The following is a 24,501-nucleotide window of genomic DNA, read 5'->3' as shown; positions in this document are numbered from 1 at the left end:
TTGTATTACCTTTTTTCAAAATTTAAAGAACTACATCAGAGCTGCACGATATTGGCTAATCAGAGGCAATCAACTGTAAATGAGAGAAAAGCAAATAAACTTTTCCATCTTGTTCCAATTCACGCATGTATTGCTTCATCTCACATGTGAAGGACATTATACAGCATTAAGGGACAAAATAATAATATGAAGTTGTGACATAAACCAACAAAGTAAAGAAATTTAGAATTATGTTTGACAGTTCTGAACTAAGTCCGCTGTACTTTGGTATCACAACACATACATGATACCTACAAGCACAAAGGAGCAAGGAAAGGGCAGTGTGTCAGCCTTAAAAGTTAATTTCCTGCTTTTGTTGGTTTATATTATCATCTAATATTACGTAAACAATCTGTTTCTAGGCAATTTATTTTTTCCATGATGAGCTGAGCTCATTCGGATGCTACCTTTCAGCATATAAAAACCCAGTTTAACAGCAACAGCACAAAAGCCCACAATGGAATACTATTTAAAAATCAATTTACAAAAATGTAAGATATACAATATCCACTTAACTGGAAAGAACATTATTACTTATATTTTACAATCTCTCAAAAGGTAAAGGTAATTGACAACAGAATTTATTAAAAAAACACATGATTTACCTTAGAATACTTAGAGTTTATTAGTAATTATTTCTTGGTCTTTCTAAAGTAAAGTGATTACTTGAAAACTTATGGATCTAGATAAAAGTCAAAGTAAGTGACTACTAACACAAGTTAGATTCCAGAAACTTTTCAGAAGAATAAGTGAATTTTTTAAGAGGCAACTCAGAGTTAAAACCTGATCACCATATAATGCAACAAAAATACAGGGGACATATGTACTTTTTGATCAGTGATCATGACTTAATTTCATCATCCTCTTATTCTAGTAAAAACGAATAGTCATTCTACTATTTAAAATGAATAATTATGTATAAAAATTTAATTTTAAAAACCGGCCCTTTTAGAAAGGACAGAAAAGTTCATATATCTTCAAAGTAAAATGCACAAAAATGATTCTGGACTTAATATAGCAAGTATCAAAAGGAAGTGAAGATTTAATGAAATAGTCATAAACTGCAAATAATACAGTACTGGAAATAGAATATTGGAATATACTGGGAAGACTTCTATGGGGTATATAAAATCACACTGTATGATTTTGTGAAATTATTAAGGAAGCAGAAATACAAGAAAATATAAATGTCATTCAGATACAATTATGGTTGTGCAAGATTCAAAGTTAACGTTTTCTAAAGAAAGGGTTACAAGTTATCAGAACTCCTGAGGCTGCTATTTATCTAAAAATACTCGAGTTTTTTCAAGACTATGAAATATATTTTAAAACACATATTTAATATGAATATAAGATAATAAAAATGTTGGTGGTATATTTTGTATTGTATTGAACTTTAAATACTAAGCAATAAATTATAGGATCTTTTAAAATGTGTCTACGAGTCACTAGGCAAGAGTGATTTTTCAAGATGCCTTTTTTGTTTCAGTTAAAATTAAAATCCATGCTGTCTAATCCTTGGAGTCAATTTGTAATTAAGGGGATTTGATGAGAGACCAGGCACTGAATTAATGATAAAATTTAATATCTGCTTTAATGCATCAACATAACAGAAAAACTAACCAACACTGAACAACAGAATGAAGTCATTTTGATACAGAAGACATACTATAGCTATGACAATTTATGTCAAATGTTAGTTTTCTAAATAAATTAATTATGCCAAAGTTCTGTAGATGAATTACTAAAAACTATGTGTCTAAAAACCACTCAAGTCAAAAATGCTACTACAATAAGGATTTGCTTGGTACAGAAAACTACACTGTTAAATATAGTTACTTTTATTGAGAATTTTATGTAATCTCTAATGAAGGACTTGACTGCTTTCTATCATCATGTCTGAAATCAGAAATATTTTTACTTAGTAGTCAAAGTAAATTAATTGTATTTGATAATCTAAAGTTTTAAAAATATACATATTTTACTTTAGAAAGAACATGTAATATTAAAAAATCCATCAAATTAAATTTCATAGTATTTTAAATAACCATCTGGATTTTGCACTACACTTTTCACAGTATTACTACACTGGAGTTCACAAGAGATTTTAATATGTCATTTATTCCAAATCACTATGAGGTACAACCTTGTATAGAATTTGGTTGCTGGAAATGCTAAAAATGAAAGAGAAAATTTTCATTTGGCCAGCAATCTCTGTGTAGCCTCATCCAGCTTATCCCTAAAATACCAACAAAGAACTTTATAAAAGACATAAAACTGATGATACCACAAAAATACTGATATCAGCCCAATCCAGAAATCAATTAGAAAATTAAACAGAACTAAAATTAAAAAGCACAACTGGTAGAAAACAAATGTTATTATTTTCAGAAACAAAAATTCCATAGGCCTAAAGAAGGTTGGGGAAATATTTTGCCCCTATTTTATGTCTAAACACCAAGTCTACACCAGTAAGGTTCCAAATTCAGTGCAATATATTCCAATTCACTATGCTTTGGGTCAGGCCCAGATTTATTATTTTGTAAACATTCTTTTCATGATTCTGATACATGCCTCTGTTAAGAACCATTAACCTATACTCATTACCTAACAACCAATCGAGTGGACCTTTATTGTCTTTAAAGGTTCCCAGGGTACTATTTCCAACAATGTATCATGGACTCTGCTCTTTTATACCTTCTTGGCCACCATAATACCAAAGACCAATAGGTCAGGAAAAAAAGAGAGGAGATAATGAGGTGAGAGCATAAGACAAGGGGAAGGTAGGACTGCTGATGTGGGCAGACCTAGGAAAGACTTAGGAAGAAGTCCTGGGAGCACTGAGAGTTTCTCACATATTACATTTCTTTTCACATCAGTACTTATTTTGTTATTAAAACAATTTCATTCTAACACAAATCCCTCTCCAGTTTGGCCAGAGACAAGAGAGGACTCTGGCCAAACTGAAGGCAGGATGAGTAGATATTATCTGGACAAAGGAAGTAAGGCAACAGATGATGCAGAGCATTTCAGTCAGAAGAAATACTAGGTCCAAAGACCAGATGATACAAAGACTGGAGAAAAATTCCAGGATCTATCTAAAGTCAGCTCACATAATGGTGAATCTGCCTGGTGTGCCTAAAACTGTCTCCTATTGAAGGTGTATGTCTTCATTCAAGTAGTCATTTTGATTAATTTTTCATTTCTTTATTTTTATTTTTTTTTTGCAGTATGCGGGCCTCTCACTGCTGTGGCCTCTCCCGTTGCAGAGCACAGGCTCCGGACGCGCAGGCTCAGCGGCCATGGCTCACGGGCCCAGCCACTCCGCGGCATGTGGGATCTTCCCGTTGATTAATTTTTTAGCATTATTACAAAATGTATAAAACAGGAGGGAAGCATGAAATGTAATTTTATATTTCTATCATTATTTATCAAAATAATATCTAAATTCCTAAAATAGTACTATGAAAGTCAAAATTAAAAAAATATTAGTAACCAATGTTAGGAGCAATTAAATGCAAGTATTCACAAGTATTACGTTTGGGGTTTGCCACTGATAATCTCCATAGAAGTTTCCCACGTGTAATTCAGTATTCCTTTTATGTAAGGGGTAATAGTTCACAGTTGTTTCATCTGAACCTCATCAGTTTTATTGTATCTTGGTGTACCTGATGAACTTACACAGGCTTCAATGATTTGGCTATACCTGGTGCAGTAATCCACAGAGCCACCCTTTAATGTAATTGTTCATTTCAGAGAGCCTATAATGAATGCTGTCACAGCAATTCCCCATTTGGTATGCAAAGACTGTAAACCTGGTCTAGCTGAGAGTCTTGCTTTTTATAAAGAAAGAAAAACTTTATCATGTGGAAAACAAAGCCTGGCATGGGAACAGAATGCTATTAGGAACCAGGATAGAATTTCTCTCCATCTCCCTTGTTCAGAATTTTGTGTTTTTTAATATATTGGCCCCAACTTTTCCAATTGGCTGATTCATAACTTCAGAGTACTCATGGCCTACAGCAGTCTACCTGGCCCTAAGCCTACCTTGGGATCGTTTGGTTCAGCATTCAAAGCTCACTGTCCTGTTCTCTCTCAGTTTCCCAATTCCAAATTATTAAATTATCATCAGACCTATCAATCTTTTTGAACCAGGCTAAACAGGTCATAACTAGATACCTTTGGGCTAGAGAGGCACGCATCAGATTTCTTATAAAAGGAGAATGGTTAAGCATATGTTAGCTATTATTCTCTCCATCTTAAAATCTTCCTCCAGGTCACATTCACATTACACTGTAACCCTTACACTTTTTTTTTTTTTTTTTTTTGCGGTGCGCGGGCCTCTCACTGTTGTGGCCTCTCCCGTTGCGGAGCACAGGCTCCGGACGCGCAGGCTCAGCGGCCATGGCTCATGGGTCCAGACGTTCCGCGGCATGTGGGATCTTCCCAGACCAGGGCACGAACCCGCGTCCCCTGCATTGGCAGGCGGACTCTCAACCACTGCGCCACCAGGGGAGCCCCTAACCCTCACACTTTTACTTCACAGAAAAGCTCCTAAAAAATAATCTACCTCTCTCCCACTTTTAAACTTTTCATTACCTATACAATTTACTAGATTCAAGGTTACCACCGGAACCACTGAACTGAAACTGCAACTACAAAGCTACCACTGCCTTCCTAACTGTCAGATCAAATGGACACTTGTGATTTTATTTGACTTCTCTGTAGCATTTGACACTGTGAACTACCCCTGTCACAGAACTTTATTCTATTCTGAATCTACGATAACACAATCTCTTTGTAATCCTTTTATCGTTCTGACTATTCCTTCTTAGTCTCCTTTGTGAACCACTTATTTTTGTGCACGAACAGAGAAATGTTGGAATTTACTATTGTTTCATTTATTTCTTTTCTTGTAAATCTGACCTCTGAAAACTCTCATACACTTCAGTGATTTGAACTGCAACCTGCACAAGATCTGGTATCATCCTCTCCCTTCTCAAGTAATTTCCTGCCACTATACTTCCCACTGTATGGTCACTTATGCTCCAAGACAAAGATGTACATGCAAGACTATTTTTCAAAGTTTTGCTTATGATATTGAACAGTTGGAATCAAAATATTCTAAATAGAAGACAGAAAATTACATGCTATGTATCAAGCACAGGGATCTACAGAGCCAACAAATGGATGATGCAGATTTGTATTTATATATAGAGAAAGATCTTTATGACATATTTGGTATTTGTTTACATTAAATCCATAACAATATAGAGAAAAAAGGCCTGGAATCATTGGCTTCAAGTGGTACAGGTGCCTGTTTCTGGAGCCACTGCTGTGGCCAAGGGAATCTGACATTCTGATTTGTCAGACCTGAGGCCACAGAGGTATATCACCTCCAACAAAACCACATCTGAGAATGAGGGAAAGGCTGTTTCTTACAGGAGAACAAGGGTTATAAAAATCGGGTGAAGGATGAATAAACTCTGAGTAGCAAAATTACTGCTGAACAGCACCATTATACTAGGTAAGTGTAAAAACAAAACAAAACAGAGAAAAAAAAAGAAAGAAAAAGCAGTTGCTATCGTCTGAATTTTTTCATCACTCCAAAATTTCTATGTTGAAATCCTAACCCTCAAAGATGATGGTATTAGGAAGTACGAGCTTTGGTTTGGGAGGTGCTTAGGTCATGAGCATGGAGGCTTCATGGTACTGATGTTCTTTTAAAAGACACCCCACAGTGATCCCTTGCCCCTTCTACCGCATGAGGACACAGCGAGAAGGTGCCGGCTATTAAAAAGGGAGAGGGCCCTAACCAGATCATTATCATACTGCTGCCTTGATGTTGGACTTCCCAGCCTCCAAAATTGTAAGAAATAAATTTCTGCTACTTATAAGGTACTTAGTCTGTGATATTTTGTTATAGCAGTCTGAATGAACCAAGAGAGTAGTGCTAATACATGTATCAGAAATAGAAGACTTAAAGGTATGAAGCTGTAAGCAGTCTGAAGAGGAATATTATAAAATGACGGAATGTACATGTATAGCTTAAGAAGATACAGTAGTCATAAACACTATATAACAAAGAATAGAGCAGACAAATGTATAAAGCAAGAAATTCCTAGCAATATGAGAAAATTATAAAAATGCAACTATAGTGGAAGCTTAAATTGAGTTCAACTGAATATATATTGAATCTCATGCTCTGTGAACAGAGACTATTTTATTTATTTAGTTGATGATACCTTTCAAAGTGGACTATTTACTTGGTGAGAAATAAAACATTAATATGTTTTAAAATATAGGAATTTAAATTATATTCTCTAAATTACCCTGGATCAACCAAAAAAATCAAAACAGAACTAGTGAAAAAAAGTGAACATTTGATCCCTCCCAAAACTATAAGGCACAGTTGGAATAGTCAAGAGTAAAATATGTAGCCTTATAATTTTACTTAAAAAAAAGACTGAGGTAAGCTAATTAACTTGTAAAAATTAGAACAAAAAAGAGAATAAAAAGATTGAAACGGTAAACAGAAATGGAAAATTTATCAAGTTGAAAGGATAAATAAAACCAACAACTAATTAAAAGAAAATAAAATGCATAAAGCCCAGGAAAGACTTTATAAGAAAAAAAGAGAGAGAAGAAGAGAAAGAGAAAGCAAATATATGCCACAATACAGACGAGACAGTGAATACAGAGAAATAGAAGAGATTCAAAAATTAAGAAAATTATCTATAGTTCTATCATACCAAATCTGGTAAGTTAAAGGGAATAGGGTGTTTCCTAGCAAAACATACAGACCAACAAAACTGACTTAAGAAACAGAAAAACTAGATAAACATATTGAAACAATTGAAAAGGCAATTAAATATTCTCTGTTATAAAAAGGCACCAAGAATACGTGGTTTTAAAAATGGATTCTATTTAATACTTAAGGCAAGATCATTCTAATGCAATTTTTTTAAACTTTTTTTTTTGGCCACTCCCCTCGGCATGTGGGATCTTAGTTCCCCAACGAGGGACTGAACCCGCACCCCCTGCATTGGAAGCGCAGAGTCTTAACCACTGGACAGCCAGAGAGTCCCCATTCTAACGCAATTTTAAACTTGTCAAGACCACAGCTGAAGGCAGAAATTTTGGTCATTCACTAAGCTAGTAACATTAACATCAAAATGGATACAGCCAAAACAAGCCAGAACAAAGCTGGAGGACTCAGGTCATGATGACATGCCTACTACAAAGCTACAGTGATCAATAGTGTGGTACCAGCATACAGATAGATATATTAGATCAATGGAACAGAACTGACAGTCCAGAGCTAAACCCTCATATTTATGACCAACTGACTTTTGAGATGGTATCAAGACAATTCTGTGGGGGAAAAATAGTCTTTCAACAAATGGTGCAGAGAAAACTGGATATCCACATGTAAAGAAAGTATTTGGACTCCTACCTTACACAGTATCTAAAAACTCACTAAAAATTTGTCAAACATCTACATGTTCAACCTAAACGTCCATCAGCTAATGAACTGATAAACAGAATACAGTATATCTATACAATGAATATTATGTATCAACCAAAAAGGAATGAGGTGCTGATATATGCTATAACATGAATAAACCTTGAAAATATTATGCTCAGTGAAAAAAGCCTGTCACAAAGGATCACATGTTCTATGATTTCATTTACACAAAATATCCAGAAAGGCAAATCTACAGAGACAGAAAGTAGTTTAGCGGTTGCTTGGGACTAGGGGAAGGATGTTAGCAGGAATGGGGAATGACAGCTAATGTGTACAGGATGTTTTAGGTGAGTGTTGAAAATGTTCTAAAATTAGACTGCGGTGATGGCTGAACAAATATGAGAATATACCAAAAAACACTGAATTGTAAACAGTAGATAAGTGAATTTTATGGTACATGAAACATTTATCAATAAAGCTGTAAAATGCAAAAAACAAAACCACTGATGGACAAAAGACCAAGAGAAAGCAAACAAAAACCAACAGAAAAAATGGGGAAAAAACATGAACAAATACATCTATTTATTTATATTCACAGACACAATCCCTTGAACATATGAAAAAAATTCAAACTTACTAATAATTAGAGAAATACTTTGGTAAAACAAAACAAAACCTGATACAGTAAAAAAAAAAAAAACGCTCTAGGTAATTTTCATTTATATTTGAGATTGTGAACTTTGGAGATCAGTTGCCTTGGTTCAGATCTGAGGTCCACCAGTTACTATTACTCATAACATTGGTCACGTTAGTAAACACATGTTGCTCACTTTCTTACCCTATAAAATTATAAACAGTTGTACCAACTATCTCAAAGAGTCACTTTGAGGTCTAAATACTACTTAAACACTATATGTAAAGCATTAGTAACAGTTCCTGGTACTCAGTAAGTACTGTATGAGGGCAGACTATTATAAGTTTTAAAATTCTCAGGAAAACAATGACAAAACAAATCCAAAATTTATTCAAGGAATTGTTCAACATCAAGAACTCAATAAAATGTGTTACATCTACTAATAAAAACTTTTTAAAAATTCTAGAAAGAAACTACTTAAATATGACGAAACAGTATCAAAATCCAACAGTAGATGTAATGTTTATGCCTAGGTCTCAGAAAGCTGGAACAAGTTGTCATTCCACATTGACAATAGGAAAAGCTGAATAAGGCACAAAGTCATAACTTTTCTTGAGCTCATTAGACAGCTAAGCTCAGGAAGACAACCAGTCCTAATTTCAAGGAGGGACAAGCATCAAGGCAAATGGGGTACACAGACTAGCTCACCTAGAACAGAACATGAGAAGAAGGGTCAGCCACCACACAGAACCTTCAGAAATTCCTGACAAAAGGGGGTTTGCACCTACTGGTAGATTCTTCCCCACAGATCTCCACCAGGTGCTCATGAGAAATATCAAAGATAGGGTAGAAAACCAGAGATACCTTCCTACAGTGATAGACACTTGCAGGGGATATGGGGGAGGGAACTGGCTGCTGCTATAGAAAGGAGCAAACCACACCCCCCACCCCCACTCCAGTCCCAGTTCCTTCTGCGAACAGAACAAAAGCCATCTACAGCTAACAGAGGGGCATTAACCCTCAGGGCACAGAAAAAAAAAAAAAATCCTGCTTGGGAATGGTAGAAGAAAGAACTCTTTCTATCCCTGGGTGAGTGGCAGGAAATAGACCTGGGCACAGGATCCTATACCAATACCATTAGATAGCTTCTACACTGAGAGAGGGGAATGAAAGTCTCTCATACAATACCTGCCTCAGATAGAGGTCAGAGTTTGTCTGCCACGGAAAGGAATCCTGAGGAAGCCTGACCCCAAAGTCCAAGCACAAAGGGACTGCATAAGATTGAAGCAGAAAACCCTCAGTCCTCCAACACTAGATGATAAAAATCAGCATTCTAATGCTGGGAGAAGGGCAAGAGTGTACAGTGAGATACCCTCCAGGTGTAAGTATATAGTATCAACTGAAAACAAAACGGTGGAGTATGAACATTGAAAAAAGTCCTCCAGTACCTGAGCTTCCATCCTGAGCATAAGGCAACAGCAACCCATTCCAAGAGCAACTTGAAACTTAGGATGCACTAACAGTTACCATAGCAATAACAAAACCCAAATCCATATCAACTCCTGAGTGAATCAACTCAATACTCACACTACTGGCCTGATGGAAGAAGTATTGTTCTATTCACAAGGTCCAGCATTCAAAAAAAAAATTATGAGACACGTGAAAAGCAAAAGCAAAACAAACAAACAACAAATATGTCCAAAGACAACGCAATCACAAAACCAGACTCAGAGATGATCCATATGCTGGAACTATCCAACTGAGACTCTAAATTATGAAGGAAAATATAAAATCCCATGGTAAGTGTCAAAACTAATTGGTGTAATTTAGAATCCATTCTCACTAAAATTAGGTAAAAGTCAGGTAAAATAGAGTAACTGTTATAATTCCTAGTCAAGATTAATTTGGCAGGTCTAGAAACTATGAGAGGGGAGAGGGAATATTATTAAAATTTCCTTTATATATCTTAGCACTGTTTTCACTGGCTATGATGAATATGTAAATTTTTAAACAATGTATTATTTTGAAATAATTCAAGACCCACAAAAACTTGCAGAGTAAGAAGAGTTCCTGTGTAGACGTCATCTAACTTCTCCCAATGATACATATGTACCATAGTATATTATCAAAGCCAGGAAATTGACATTGGAACAATTCTATTAACTCGGATATAAACCTTATATGGATTTCACCTGTTTTTAAATCCTCCCTCCATTACTTTCTGGTATAATTCAATGACGCTTTAATATTATAAAATTATAACTGTTATCACTACAAAGAAACTCCCTGTTACCCTTTAAGAATCATAGCCTGCTCCACAACCTAACTCCCAGAAACCACTGATCTGTTCTCTATCACAATGATTTTGTTCCTTTGAGACTGTTATATAAGTAGAGTCAAATGAACAGAACCGTTAGAGATTGGCTTTTCTCATTTAGCATAATACCCTTGAGACCCAACCAAGTTGTTATATGTATCAATAAACTGTTCCTTTTTATTGCTGAGTAATATAAGCATACCACAGAGATAATGTGGGTTCGGTTCCAGACCACTGCAATAAAATGAATATTGCAATAAAGCGAGTCACATGAATTTTTTGGTTTCCCAGTGCATATAAAAGTTATGCTTATACTATTAAGTGTGCAATAGCATTATGGCTAAAAAATGTACATATTTTAATTTAAAAATACTTTATTGCTAAAAAATGCTACCATCATCTGACAACACAGGGTTTCCACAATCTTCAATTTGAAAAAACATGTAATATCTGCAAAGCGCAATTAAGCAAAGCACAATAAACCAACATACGCTGGTACTTCACTATATAGTCATCTATGAATATTATAATAATACTGTAAATACTAAACACTGATCTAACAAAAAGATGAGAAAGGTAAATCCTTATCTTCATAGTAGAAAGTCAATTAATAATAACTAAAAAGGAAATATCAAGAAATAGTATAAGCTTTACATTTAGAAATATAGTATAGATACAGAATAAATTGCTAAGAGTTGAAAGTGATTTCTTTTCTGGAGCAGAAACCAGGAGAGGTAAGATGAGGATGCTGATTACAATGTTTTTATTAAAACCCTTATGTAATCATTCATTTTCAAAAATATGTGCTTTATCAAAAATAAAAATTTGAAAAATAATAAAATTTGTTTGCTAAATGGGATTGAATATTTACACGAAAATAGTTTTTCACAGCAGTGTTTATAAGAGTGCAAAATTGCGAGCAACCTAAATATTTAACATTAAGGGAAGATTTAAGAAAATCATGATACATTTGTGGATTGCAATTATGTAATATATTAAGGTGATATTTATAGAATAAGTGTACTGGATAATACTTATGAAGTGCTAAGCAGGGAAAGCAGGATACTAAATTGTACCTGTGGTATTAATTCACTCAACAGATATTTATTCAATGGCTGCTATAGGTATTTTCAGGAGATACATCTATAGCTAGTTTCAGCTGGTACACAAAGGTATAGCTATACAAATCGTTAACATTTGGCATCTGTTATGATTGGTCATATTTGTGACTTATTGACTGTCAAGTATTTATAATACCATCAGTAGATACAGAGGTATATGAAGTAAACAAAAATCCCTGACCTCATGGAGCATTTATTCCCATCAGGAAAAGAGACAACAAATATAAGATGCAAGATGGCTTCAGGCAATCACTTATTTCCCATGTTTTTATTTTTTTTTCTATTTCCACTTTATTTTAGTGGCCTTTTCAGATTCCTTATCTTCTCAATAATGTTGTAAAATATTCTTAAAATGATAGCCTCCTTTTTTATTGTTCTTATCAGGAAAGTCACGATATCTGTTTTCTTCCACTGCTGAAAATGTTAGACTTAGTAAAGGTTTTGGGGTAGAAAAGTGTCACCTGTGTTTTAGAATGACAGCTAATGGAAGTGTGACAACTGATTACAAAGGTGAGAAATTGAGGACAAAAATGTTAGTTGGGAGGGTACTATTATCATCTAGATCATGAACTTGACATAGGGTAGAGGTATGATAATACAAAGGAGACAAATCACTGTCGCAGAATTGACAGGACTGGATGCTCTATCACTTTGTAGTAGGTGAAAGTTTGAAAGGATATGAAGATTATGTCAATGATATTAGCCTACATGTCTAGGAGTACGGTAGTGCCATTAATTAATAGATGTTAACTGATCAATTTGGAAGTAAATAGAAAACTGCTAAGAATAATTTAAATTACAGGGCATTATGTCACCAGAAAAATGTCGGGGTATAGTTGCTTGAAGTTCTCAAAGTGGCTCACTGGCTAAAGGGCTCAATGATGTTAAAGGCCAGCTTCTGCTTCTCTTGGTGTTTGCTTCATAGCTATAAAATTGCTGCTGCTGTTCCAGGCAGCAAGTAAGTGTTCAAAGTAATAAGAAGGGAAGAAACAGTGCCTGCTGCACCTGTCATGTCAGGAAAACAAAAACCTATCCAGAGACACTCTTCCTTCTTCTCCCACCCCTGCTGCAGAATTCCTCTTATGTCTCATTGGCAAAAAAAAAGGCTCAGAAAGTGTTTAACTTTTCCAGCTTCTATAAAGCTGTAAAGGCAAACAAAGGAGACTATAACTAAGAATAAATGTTAAGTTATACAGTCAATAGTGTTTGGCTCAGGTCCTGACTTCCTCCTAGGTTGAAGAGAGGGCTTAGGAAGTCGAATTAGGGATTTGTTTTTAAGTTTATTGAGGTTAAGGAGTCACTAAGATATCCAAGTGGAAGGGCAGACAAAGCATCTGTTAGGATACAAATGATAGATGATATCACAGAACGGATGAAATTAGAAGAGACAACCCTGCAATAAACAAAATACCAAATGCTGGCAAGAATACGGAGTAACAGAAACTTGTCATTCATTACTGGTGGGAATGCAAAATGGCATAGCCATTTTGGAAGACAGTTTGGTGGTTCCTTACCAAACTCAACATACTCTTACCATACGATTCAGCAATCATAGTTCTTGGTATTTACCCCAGTGAGTTGAAAAACTTATGTCCACAGAAAAACCTGCATGTGGATGCTTACAGCAGCTTTACTCATAATTGCCAAAATTTGGAAGCAACCAAGAGGTCCTTCATTAGGGGGGTGAATAAACTGTGGTACATTCAGACAATACTAAAAAGAGTGAAGTATAAAGCCATCAGAAGATATGGATGAACTTTAAATGCATATTACTAAGTGAAAGAAACCAATCTGAAAAGAACTACTACATGACATTCTGGAAAAGACAAAACTATGGACACAGTAAAAAGATCAATGGCTGGTATATGTTGGGGGGAAGGAGGGATATAAATAGGTGGGACACAAAGGATTTTTAGAGTGAAACTCTTCTGTATGATACTATAATGGTACATACTTGTCATTTATATTTCTCAAAACCCACAGAATATACAACACTAAGAGTGAACCCTAATGTAAACTATGGACTTTGGGTTACACTGATGTAGGTTCATGTATTGTAACAAATGTACAACTCTTGCACCGGATGCTAAAGGCATGTGGATGTATGGGGCATGGAATATGAGGGAGCTCTGTAGTTTGCTCGATTTTGCCGTGAAGCTAAAACTGCTCTAAAATAATAAAGTTTGGGGTTTTTTTCAGAAAGAAAAATTAAGGGAATAATCACATAACCCAGGGGAACATTTATACCTTAGGAATTGGTAGAAAACGAGGCACCAGCTAAAGAATAACGATCAAAGAAAAGAAAAATGATGAGGATAGAAATAAAGAACTACAAGAAAGAATTTCATGAAGGCAGGGACCAACAAGATTGAAATGTGTTCCTCTTAGGCTGACTGGGTTATTGAGAAGGATATGAAATGATAAGTTTTACAGGTTTAACCACCAGAGGTCACCTATAATTTAAGAAAGCATGTCTTTCAATGGAATTACAGTGTTGAAGGCCAATTGTAGGAGGTTAAAAATGTGTGATAAGGAAGGTAAATAAATAAAATAAAAGAGGAAAGAAAGGCACTTTATATGACATTTCTTATTAAATCTAATGCCTTCATATTTATGGTTAATCTAAATTTACTTTAAAATCATTAAATGTTCAAAATTGTGTTCACCAAGAAACAAATTTCTTAATATAAGTGGATAAAATTTATTTTAAAAGAGAAAATAATCTATCTTTTAATTTAAGTAACTCTCAGGGTATAGATTAGTATCAGTATAAATTCAGCCCCTCATCCTATATGTACCACTGTGTTCTACTTATTATTAGAGAAAATTGCAAATATTATAAAAGTACGGAAAGTGTCATGCTAGCAGATTTATCTAGTATATATTCCATGCTACTTCAAAAATAATGCATATAAGTGATCACCAAAAGTCTAATTTTATGCTCTTTCATAAAAATTAATTTAGAAAGAATTTCCTGGTTATTAGAATAAACAAAGACATTATTATTCAAATAGCACTAGATTACTAAAAAGTATATCCACGTATGATAATCATGTATCTGCAATAGTTATCACTTTGGAAAGTTCTGTGCAATGTATGACCATTAGCTTAGATTTTTTTTTTTTTTTTTCGGTACGTGGGTCTCTCACCGCTATGGCCTCTCCTGCTGCGGAGCACAGGCTCTGGACGCGCAGGCCCAGCGGCCACGGCTCACGGGCCGGGCCGCTCCGCGGCATGTGGGATGCTCCCGTACTGGGGCACGAACCCGTGTCCCCTGCATCGGCAGGCGGACTCCCAACCACTGCGCCACCAGAGAAGCCCAAATTTTTTTCCATACCTATATCTAGGACTGTTTCCTTTAGGAATTATAGCATAATACAATGAAATAAAACGTAAAATTTTCAGCTCTCATCCTATTCAAATTTATTTATTTATATTACTTTTATTACTGATACTAATAATAGTACTACTTATGTTAACTTCCAGGTTTCTTTTGGTCTACAGTTTGCCTTCTAATTTTAATAACCTCTTAGAAATATGCATCTTTTTCTCTTCATAAATAGCAGCTGCCGCTTAATTCAAGTTAACGTAAATACACAACCAAAAATGCCAGAATAAAGACTATGCAATTATTACGTAACTTAACCTAGAATTTTTATTTTAGGTTCTATTTTAAATAGTAATAGCCATAACATATAGAGCACATAATATCTGTCCCCTAATGCTGGTAATAAATTAGCACTCATAATGTAAGGTGTCTTTAAAAGATTATGTTACCTTTGATTTGCAAATATACATCTAAATAATTATATACTTAATTTTACTCATACAATAGTAAATTCCTCAGGGTAACTGAAAAATAATTACAGCAATTCTTTTCTTTCCCATTTATTGTTCTGGTCTATATATAAATTCAGGAGAAATAAAGAGAAAGTGCATTAAAGAGTAATAGCAAAGTTATTACACACCCACCCCCACCACTGAGAATTTCAAAATGAAGCTACATACATTTTGTAGAAAAATCTGACTTCAACCATATCTCATACTTTATAAACAGGTTAAAATTATTTCCACATCAAAATGTCACCATTTTTCTCAACATTGGTAGATGATTCTGGCTTAATGACTTACCCTGCTAATGACATATTTTTTTCATAATCTGCAGCAAGAAATGAATTTAAGACAACAAAGTACAATACAATCCTCTTGATAGCACACCTTTTTTTAACTGTACAATAACAACAATGATGAATCTTTTATGTTTCCTGTGGATGTGTTATGTTTTATTTTTAACCCATTAATGAGAGCATAAGCACCTTGAGGGCAGGGACCCCTACTATGTCATAGGCACTATGCTAGGAACTGGGGTAAAGACAAAAAAAGAGAATGAAAAGTATCTTAAGAAGAAAAGATAATTAGTAGAATTGAAATAATGTCCTTTTTTATAATTACAGGATCTATATTAAAATGAAACAGAACTTTTGTCATGATATGTACTCTTTACTTGTTACAAGTTCTAGTAGAATATATTTTCTTCCTCTTTTTTTGATGTAAGTAACATTTTAAGTACTCTTTCAATTCCCAAACATATTCACATACCTTTCAAGGAGCATCAGTTCTGTGCGTTACTAATATTACAAGTCATTTAGAAAATTATTGTAATAAATATTGATGCAAAGAAAAAGCCCATTATTTAATTTTTTTTTCTTTCAGGGTGGCCACTTTTTATTAACTACAGAAGGTAACAACATATTTTGAAATCAGAAACAGAATGAACATAAACCTAAAGTTATTATTATACCACCACTTGAAATTCAGAAAATATGTTGTTTTCATGTACACATACACGAGATAAAATAATACCATAACAGAAGGGTGCTGTATCTGTGTTTAAAGAACGGGTTGTTGGCAAACACCACAGCTCACTTCTGCTGAAATGTACACAACTGATATATGCAGCACAGAAAGCTGGCACCAGGGCTTACAACCTTAATTTGCCTGCAAGAAGGAATGGAGATTTACCTTCAGAGCACGTTCTTGATTGTTTTCAGCAGTCAGATGTCTCATGTTGTTTGCTGAAGTCTGGTTCTGCTCTTTCAGATGATGAAGCTCCTGCTCTAGCCGTTTGCACTGCCACAGGGGAAGAATCCCATTAAGTAAAGGAGTTATAGCATTTTTTTCACCAACCCACATGAATTAATGTAAATAATACCATTGTATTCTCTAAAAGACAGAGTATCCTTTGCAATAAGAATAGTAAGTTAAAAGTAATGTTGAATATGAACAAAATAATATTGTTTATAATACTCTGGCAAATTCAATTGCAATTTTCAGTTTGACTTTTATTAATCTAAATACTACCATATAAATTAGAAAAATACTTATTTCTTATACAATTAAGATCAAACTATATTTAAAATTATTTTCTTCATTAGCCAAATGGCTTTCACTATGTATCTGCTGGCTGAATAAAAGTATACTTCTAAAAATCACAATAGGTTCTAAATAAAGTACAATATGATATTTGTGATGACTTCTTATTAATTTTTTAAAATAAAAAAATATATGAGATTTTTCAGATTTTTAGAAATATCTAAAGAAACAGTTGAGTAGAGAAGAAATAACAGCCAGAGTGCTACATGACTAGGAAACAACTAAGGAAACAAGTGTTTTTAATTCCTATTTTGACTAAACCTTACTTTTAAGTAAAACAAGGGATAACAAAGACAAGAAATGACATTTTGACCTACTGGTAATATATAAAAATGTAAGTAAAAAAGAAATTATAAACAAAAGCCTAAATGGGCTAATAGAAGCATCTATGTTCAAAAAATCATTGAAATGTCATGCCACTTGAAAACAAAATCTTAATATAAATGTATCAAACATTTTACACAATAATTGTACAGAATATAAACTGATATGCTGCATATCAGGACCATATGAAAATACAAGGGTTATTGGCAAAGGAATAAAGTACTAAATCTATCGTTCAGTAAAATATTAAAAAAACACTCCTTAATTTATCTATTTTTGAATTAGGATATTTAACAACCAATAAGTAAGTACACATACTGATTCAAGTCTAGACAAAGTTACTTCTACATTACCTGACAAATGGTTAACTGTCATAATGAATTAAAAATCATTATTATGATACAAAATCAAGATGCAGTCATAATCCAAACTGGCATTTTTTAGTGCTCTAATGATGATTTCTGCCTCTGACCTCAATATTACTCTGCAATCTGTATCAGTATTTCCCAACCTTAAGTAATATACAAATTCTTTTAAAAGAAAACGTCTTATCAAACTCCCGATATTCACTTAAATTATATACGTAATGATGTTTACATACTAATGACATTTTTAAAAATTATGTGCCTAAAACCTTTGTGAGATGACATCATTTGGACTTTATTTGGAGGGGACACATGATTTACATATTTGTATTTGTCCCTTTTTAGTTTGTAACAATTAAAATACCTGGTCACAAATGCAATCAAAATACAAATGTGTTTAGTGAAGACACAAATCATGAGGCATGAAAACGAATAAGACATAGAAGCATTACAATCTACTAGACATGTTCTCGATTAGAATAATCATCTACATTTTCAATTAATTTTAATACAAACGATTACATACTAAGTATTTAGAATGATTTAATACGACCTATAAGGTTACAAAGGTGGGGTAGATAATTTTGGCCGTGGGAGTAAAAAAATGTTTCATGGAGCAGAGGACATCTGAGTTGGGCTTATTCTGGATACATAATTTTATAAGCTGAAAGAGGAGAAAGAGGAAGAATATAGGAGAGAAAGACTGAAGATAGAAATATCAGGGGTCAAGTGAGAAAGCATGGTCACGAGTTTTCTGACCACCTATTTCTTAGTGTTTCCAAGTAAATCAGAAATGATCCAAAGATAGAAACTTCTTTCTTTCTACATGATACACACAGAAAAATTCACTCACTCTTGCTCAAGAAATAAATGTTGAGTTTATTTTCATTTCTTCATAAAGTCTAAATTTAACACTGACCTGGGAATCAAGCTGTGGCAAGCCAACAATAACTTTGAACTGAATAAAACCATACACAAATGCTCTTGTCAAATACACGTTTGTGACTTATACATATTCCCGAAATTGCATATTCTGTGTAATTTTTCCTAGTTTGTTTTTTTAACCAAACTCTTTAACTTTGAAATTTATTTTGAATATTTATTTATTTGGCTGTGCTGTGTCTTAGTTGCAGCACGTGGGATCTTTAGTTGCAGCATGCAGGCTCTTAGTTGCAGCATGCATGTGGGATCTAGTTCCCTGACCAGGGATCAAAACCAGGCACCCTGCATTGGGAGCGTGGAGTCTTAACTGCTGGACAACCAGGGAAGTCCCTGAAATTTATTCTGAAGCAAAGAGATAAAACTATTTTTTCATTACCAAGTGCTACACTCTATTAACTATTGTCACATTATGATTTTACATAATATTTGTAAAGTAGATAAAGATCCTACCCTTTAATTTACATCTCAAATTTTCTTGACATTGTCACCAATTTAGTCTCTATACATCTTTATATTTAAAAATTTAATTATCATTTAAATATAAAGAAAAGACAGGGAATAATACAACAGAAACTGTTGTCTGATCACTAGTATTTACTAAATGAAAAATAAATTTGCTGTAATTCTTTCAGATTTTTAAAATATAAAACATTATAACTTTATCACAAATTTTTCCTTCACCCAATCTCATTGCCATCGCTTTCTCCAAGGAACCCCTATTTTGAAGTGCATTTTCATTCAACCAATATTTGTTAATAAGCACTTACTCTGTGCTAGGCATAATTATATAAGTGGTGGTGGATACAGCATTTAACAAAATAGATAAAAATCTCTGTCCCCATGGAACTCATATTCTAGATGGGAAAAGAGACAATAAAATAAATAAGTGAAATACATAATATGATAGAAGGTGAAAATGTTACGGAGCAAAACAGATTAGAAACATATGGAGTACAAAGAGTAGGTACAGAAATTTTTGTAACTTTAAATACGAGAAATTTTAAGTTGAGAAAACAATATTTGAATAAAGACACTAAGAAGACAAAGCAGTAAGTCTTCAGCTCTTTGGAAGCAGTGGTTCAAGCAAAAGGAACAATACGGGAAAGGCTCTGAAGTGGAAGCTTGTCTGGTATGCTTGAGTATTAACAGGGGGAAGAACAGCAGGAATGAAGTAAGCAAGGGAAGAATACTGGGAGATGAGGTGAGAAGAGCCATGAGATCTTACAGATAACGGCTTTTACTCTGAGTGGGAAAGCTGCTGGAGGGTTTGGAATAAAGGTTACTGAGTAGTCCAGGAGAGAGATGAGATGGCTCAGACTAGGATGGTAGTGAGCAGCAGTCCTACTTTGGATGTATTTTAGAAGATGCAACTCCCCAAATTCCCTTTACGTGGTGGTCATTCTTCTCTTCTTGTTTCTGACTTTAAAAGGAATGCTTCTATCATATAATCATTTAGATGAATTTTGTTAGATGTCACTGGTTACATCCGTTTGAACATGTGTATATGTGTAGGAAAAATAGATACCTTAATTTGGTTTACAAATATTTTATATATCAGATTGCTGGTATGTTCCTAAGTGAGACAGACCTGTATTTTTCCTTTTTTGTGCTATCCTTTCCAGTTTTGTTATCAAGGTTGGATTAGCCTCATAAAAAGTATTTTATTTTTGGAAACAGTTTATATACAATTATCTATTCTTATAAGAATTGGTAGAAGTTCCCTATCAAACCATCTTAGCTTTCCTTCTGGGTTCAAGTTCCTCTTTTCAGAGCACAGCTTTTAAAAGATCTCTCAGTGAGACATTCTGCCTAAAAATGTGATTATTTTGTTCTTGAGACACTCTTTACTGGATATAACAGTTATGACAAAAGTTGTATCTTCAGCACTTTGAAGATACTGTTCCATTGCAGTCTGGCATCTATTGTTGCTAATGTGAAGTCACTATTAGTCTGATAACCATTCTTTTATAGGTTTGTCTTTTCTCAATGGTTGCTTTAAAATCTTCTGTAGTTTAACTTTAGAGTTCTTCAATTCTACAATATGTCAACAGGTGGATTTATTTTAATCTTCTGGATACTTTCTAGGCTTCCCAAATCTGGAAAACTCACAGATATTATATTTTGAAATGTTACCTAGTTCCCATTTTGAAACCCTTATAGGTCATATATTAGATTTACTCATATTCCTTTCATATCTTTATTTTTTAATTTATTTTTTTATATTTATTTTTGGCTGTGTTGGGTCTTCATTGCTGCGCACGGGCTTTCTCTAGTTGCGGTGAGCGGGGGCTACTCTTCGTTGTAGTACACAGCCTTCTCATTGCGGTGGCTTCTCTTGTTGCAGAACACAGGCTCTAGTTGCGTGGACTTCAGTAGTCATGGCTCGGGCTCTAGAGTGCAGGCTCAGTAGTCGTGGCACACGGGCTTAGCTGCTCTGTGGCATGTGGGATCTTCCCGGACCAGGGCTCAAACCCGTGTCCCCTGCATTGGCAGGCGGATTCTTAACCACTGCGCCACCAGGGAAGTCCCTCCTTTCATATCTTTTAATCTCTATTTCATATTTTAAATCTCTCAGTATGTGTGTGAATTCTGAGCATCTATCATTAGTGAACTGAGATTCCTGATTCTATCTTCAGCTGTGTCTATCCCTTCCTCTGTTTACTTATCTTTTAATTTCAATGACTATAGTTTTCACTTCTAGATATTTCCTTGTATTTTTTCAATTCTGTCCATCTTTTTTTCACAGTGCTCTTTTTTACATGTATTACTTAATGATTTCTCTGTTTAAATACACATATTTTATACTCCTTCATATTTTCCTATTATCTCAAATTGTTAATGGTCTCTTTTAATTGTGTCTCACAGTGGACTGTTTTCTTATGTGGAGAATCCTGTTTTGGTAGAAGTTTTATATTAACCTGTGTGTGGAAGAATTGCCCAGACTGGTTTTGCATTTGCTTCTTGTGGGGGTGACCCAAAGTTTTTATTCATCTAGGACAGGTTTTTGCTTTTTTAAAAATAAATTATTTATTTATTTTTGGCTGCATTTGGTCTTCGTTGCTGTGAGTGGGCACACACCCTAGTTGCAGCGAGTGGGGGCTACTCTTCGTTGCAGTGCGCAGGCTTCTCACTGCGGTGGCTTCTCTTATTGTGGAGCACGGGCTCTAGGTGAGCGGGCTTCAGCAGTTGTGGCTCGCAGGCTCAGTAGTTGTGGCTCGTGGGCTCTAGAGCGCAGGCTCAGTAGTTGTGGAGCATGGGCTTAGTTGCTTTGCAGCATGTGGGATCTTCCTGGACTGGGCTCGAACCCATGTCTCCTGCATTGGCAGGTGGGTTCTTAACCACCAAGGAAGTCCCTAGGACAGGTTTTTATGTTAATGTCTTAGTTTGTGAATCCTCACCATAATGGTTATTATATTTAGTGTCCAGCCCTTTGATTTCTCAGTATAATTGTCCCCCTTTGCTCAGTCATGACCAAAGACAAATTTCCTTGTCCCTTTCCTAAACCAGTAAGTTGTCTATTTTTCCTAGATTCCCTTATACTAAAGAGTTGTTCTTTATATGGTTCTGGATATACATGCAAGGGTCTCCATTCAGTTCCCACCTCAAGTGGTCCCATCATCATTCCTTTTAAGGGCAATAAAACCCAAGTTCCTAGCCCTTGGGATCTATATCTGGTCTTATATTCCTAGTTAACTGATATGTTTGTAACTCTTTAGGTTTCCTTTTTTGTTTTTGGCTTCCTCTTCATTTTTAATCTTCACAGATTTTCTCTTTCATTCCTTCTGAAAAGATCGGGGGGAGGGTACTCGCAGGCCAATTTTTATACGAAATACGGTAACCAAAGAGATAAATATAGCTTAATAAATCTATTTTTGTGATGAGGACATTTATCTACATTGCATAGTTGGGCTCAGTTTCCATGGCCATGCAGTACAAGAGGGACAGAAGATAAGGCCCAGGGACCACTCAACGTGGCAAACTGTCCCAAAGTGCCACACTTTCAGGTGTTAAATGATTTTCCATAATTTAATGAATGAAAAGAAACAAGACAAATGCTATGGAAGAAGAATGTCCCTAAATTAAGTAATATATAATTTATTCTATAGTTTCAGACGGCTTCGTTTTAAACTGACACAATTAATAATAACACAATATCTTCTGTGTTCATATTCTGCCAAACATTAATGTTCTTGAAAGTTCTAATGTGTGAATTAAGACCTAGGAGGTTTTATTTTTTGTACTTAAAAATTTTTAATACTCAAATTGAACTTAAGTAAATGCTATCTGTATATTGTCAGTGTCCTTGAGAACTAGGATTCTCACCATAAGAGACAAAACATACAGATAAAAAACAAGTTAACTAAAAACACTTTAGTTCAGAACTTGAGTTGGAAGTATAAATATGAAGATACAAAGTTTTGCCTTTAAAAACTGTGTGTGTGTGTGTTGTTTGTCCATTGAAAAAGGCTAGAAACAATAGGAGACCCAGTAGCAATGAGTACTCCTAGCACCTACACTGTGGGTTCCAAGTACGATTTCTTACTAAAAATAAAGAACTTCATGGATATATTGTTGACTCCAAGACTAGGACAAGAAATGTACAATGTGATCCAAGAACATATGTTCTTGGCGGAAGTTTTGTATTAACTATCAAAACTAAGGAAGTAGCAAAGAAACTCAGAGAGGACTCATGAACTAAACTGAAAATCTCCCCCACTAGCTAAAGACAAGACAATCTAAGCATCAGATTAATATACTAAGAGATCTAGGCACTGAGATCTGTTAACAACATAGTTTTTTCACAAACCGACATATGTTTCCAGATGAAACAACACAAACCACATGTAAAATAGTCTTGCTAATAAAAACTAATCTAAATCTGATCAAGCCTCTAGATCAAATCACCATACTTACAAAAGACAGAAGAGAGGAACATGTTAAATGATACTACAGAGATGCAATGAATAAACTGGGAAATGCTACAATTGACATACTTTGTTTAAAAAAATAAATTCCAAGGGAAAAAAGAGACAGAAGGGAATCTATAAATTTTAAAAAGGCTTAAGAGTCAATTCAATCATTTGCAATGTGTGATTCCTATTTAGATACAGATTCAAAACAAAGAGAAAACGTTAGGATATTTATGAGATCATTGGAATTTGAAAACTAATTGGATATTTCACAATATTAAAAACTGTTTGTTAATATTTTTGGTATTATAATGGTACTGTAGTTATGTTTTAAACAACTGTCCACATCTTTAAGAGATACACAATAAAAGTTATAGATAAAAAAGACATTATGTCTGGGATTCCCTGAAAGATAATAATAAGGAGGAGTAAATGAGTGGGGCATATAGATAAAAAAGATGGACAGTTGTTGTAATAGGGTGAAAACATCACATAGGTTCATGATTCTGTGCTCTGTAAGATCACTAATAAGAAGAAAAGAATTAAATTTGCCTCTGCAAACAAACAAAAGTAATTCTACAATATGAGTGAGCTAAACACATAAAATATATCAAAATTTAATGGCAAATTTTTATTAAAGGATTTGACCCATATTTACTATAAGATCTGTTTTCATCAGTAATTTCCTTTTACTCATTATTGTGAATTCTGAAGAATTGTATCAAGCAGAAAATATAGTTATGATTCTGTTTTATTTTATGTTTACTTCCTGAAAGATTAACATGCCTTAAGTTTTTAACAAGAGGGAATTCCTTGGTAGTCCAGTGGTTAGGACTCTGCACTTTCACTGCTGAGGGCCTGAGTTCAAACCCTGGTTGGGGAATTAAGATCCCACAAGCCACACAGGGTGGCAAAAAAAAAAAAAAAGTTTTAACAAAAAGTTCTCTC

At 34.4% G+C, this 24,501-nt stretch overlaps 1 protein-coding gene across 6 annotated transcripts in view; it reads right to left on the bottom strand.

Annotated features, from left to right (window-relative positions):
- Positions 1–24,501, bottom strand: part of MIPOL1 (mirror-image polydactyly 1) — a 301,233-nt gene that overhangs the window by 138,949 nt on the left and 137,783 nt on the right. For 4 of the 6 annotated variants that reach the window (XM_030854822.3, XM_030854823.3, XM_060294761.2 and 1 more), the window contains exon 10: positions 16,602–16,709. The exons of the other annotated variants lie outside the window; for them this stretch is intronic. In XM_030854822.3, coding sequence (XP_030710682.1) covers positions 16,602–16,709 — 108 coding nt within the window. The remainder of the gene's footprint in view (positions 1–16,601; positions 16,710–24,501) is intronic. 6 annotated transcript variants of the gene reach the window in all.

Source organism: Globicephala melas, chromosome 2 (genome assembly GCF_963455315.2).
Source record: "Globicephala melas chromosome 2, mGloMel1.2, whole genome shotgun sequence".
In the NCBI taxonomy this organism is placed as follows: Eukaryota; Metazoa; Chordata; class Mammalia; order Artiodactyla; family Delphinidae; genus Globicephala; species Globicephala melas.
Note: the sequence above shows the minus strand (reverse complement) of the source record. Positions and strands in the feature narration are given on the sequence as shown.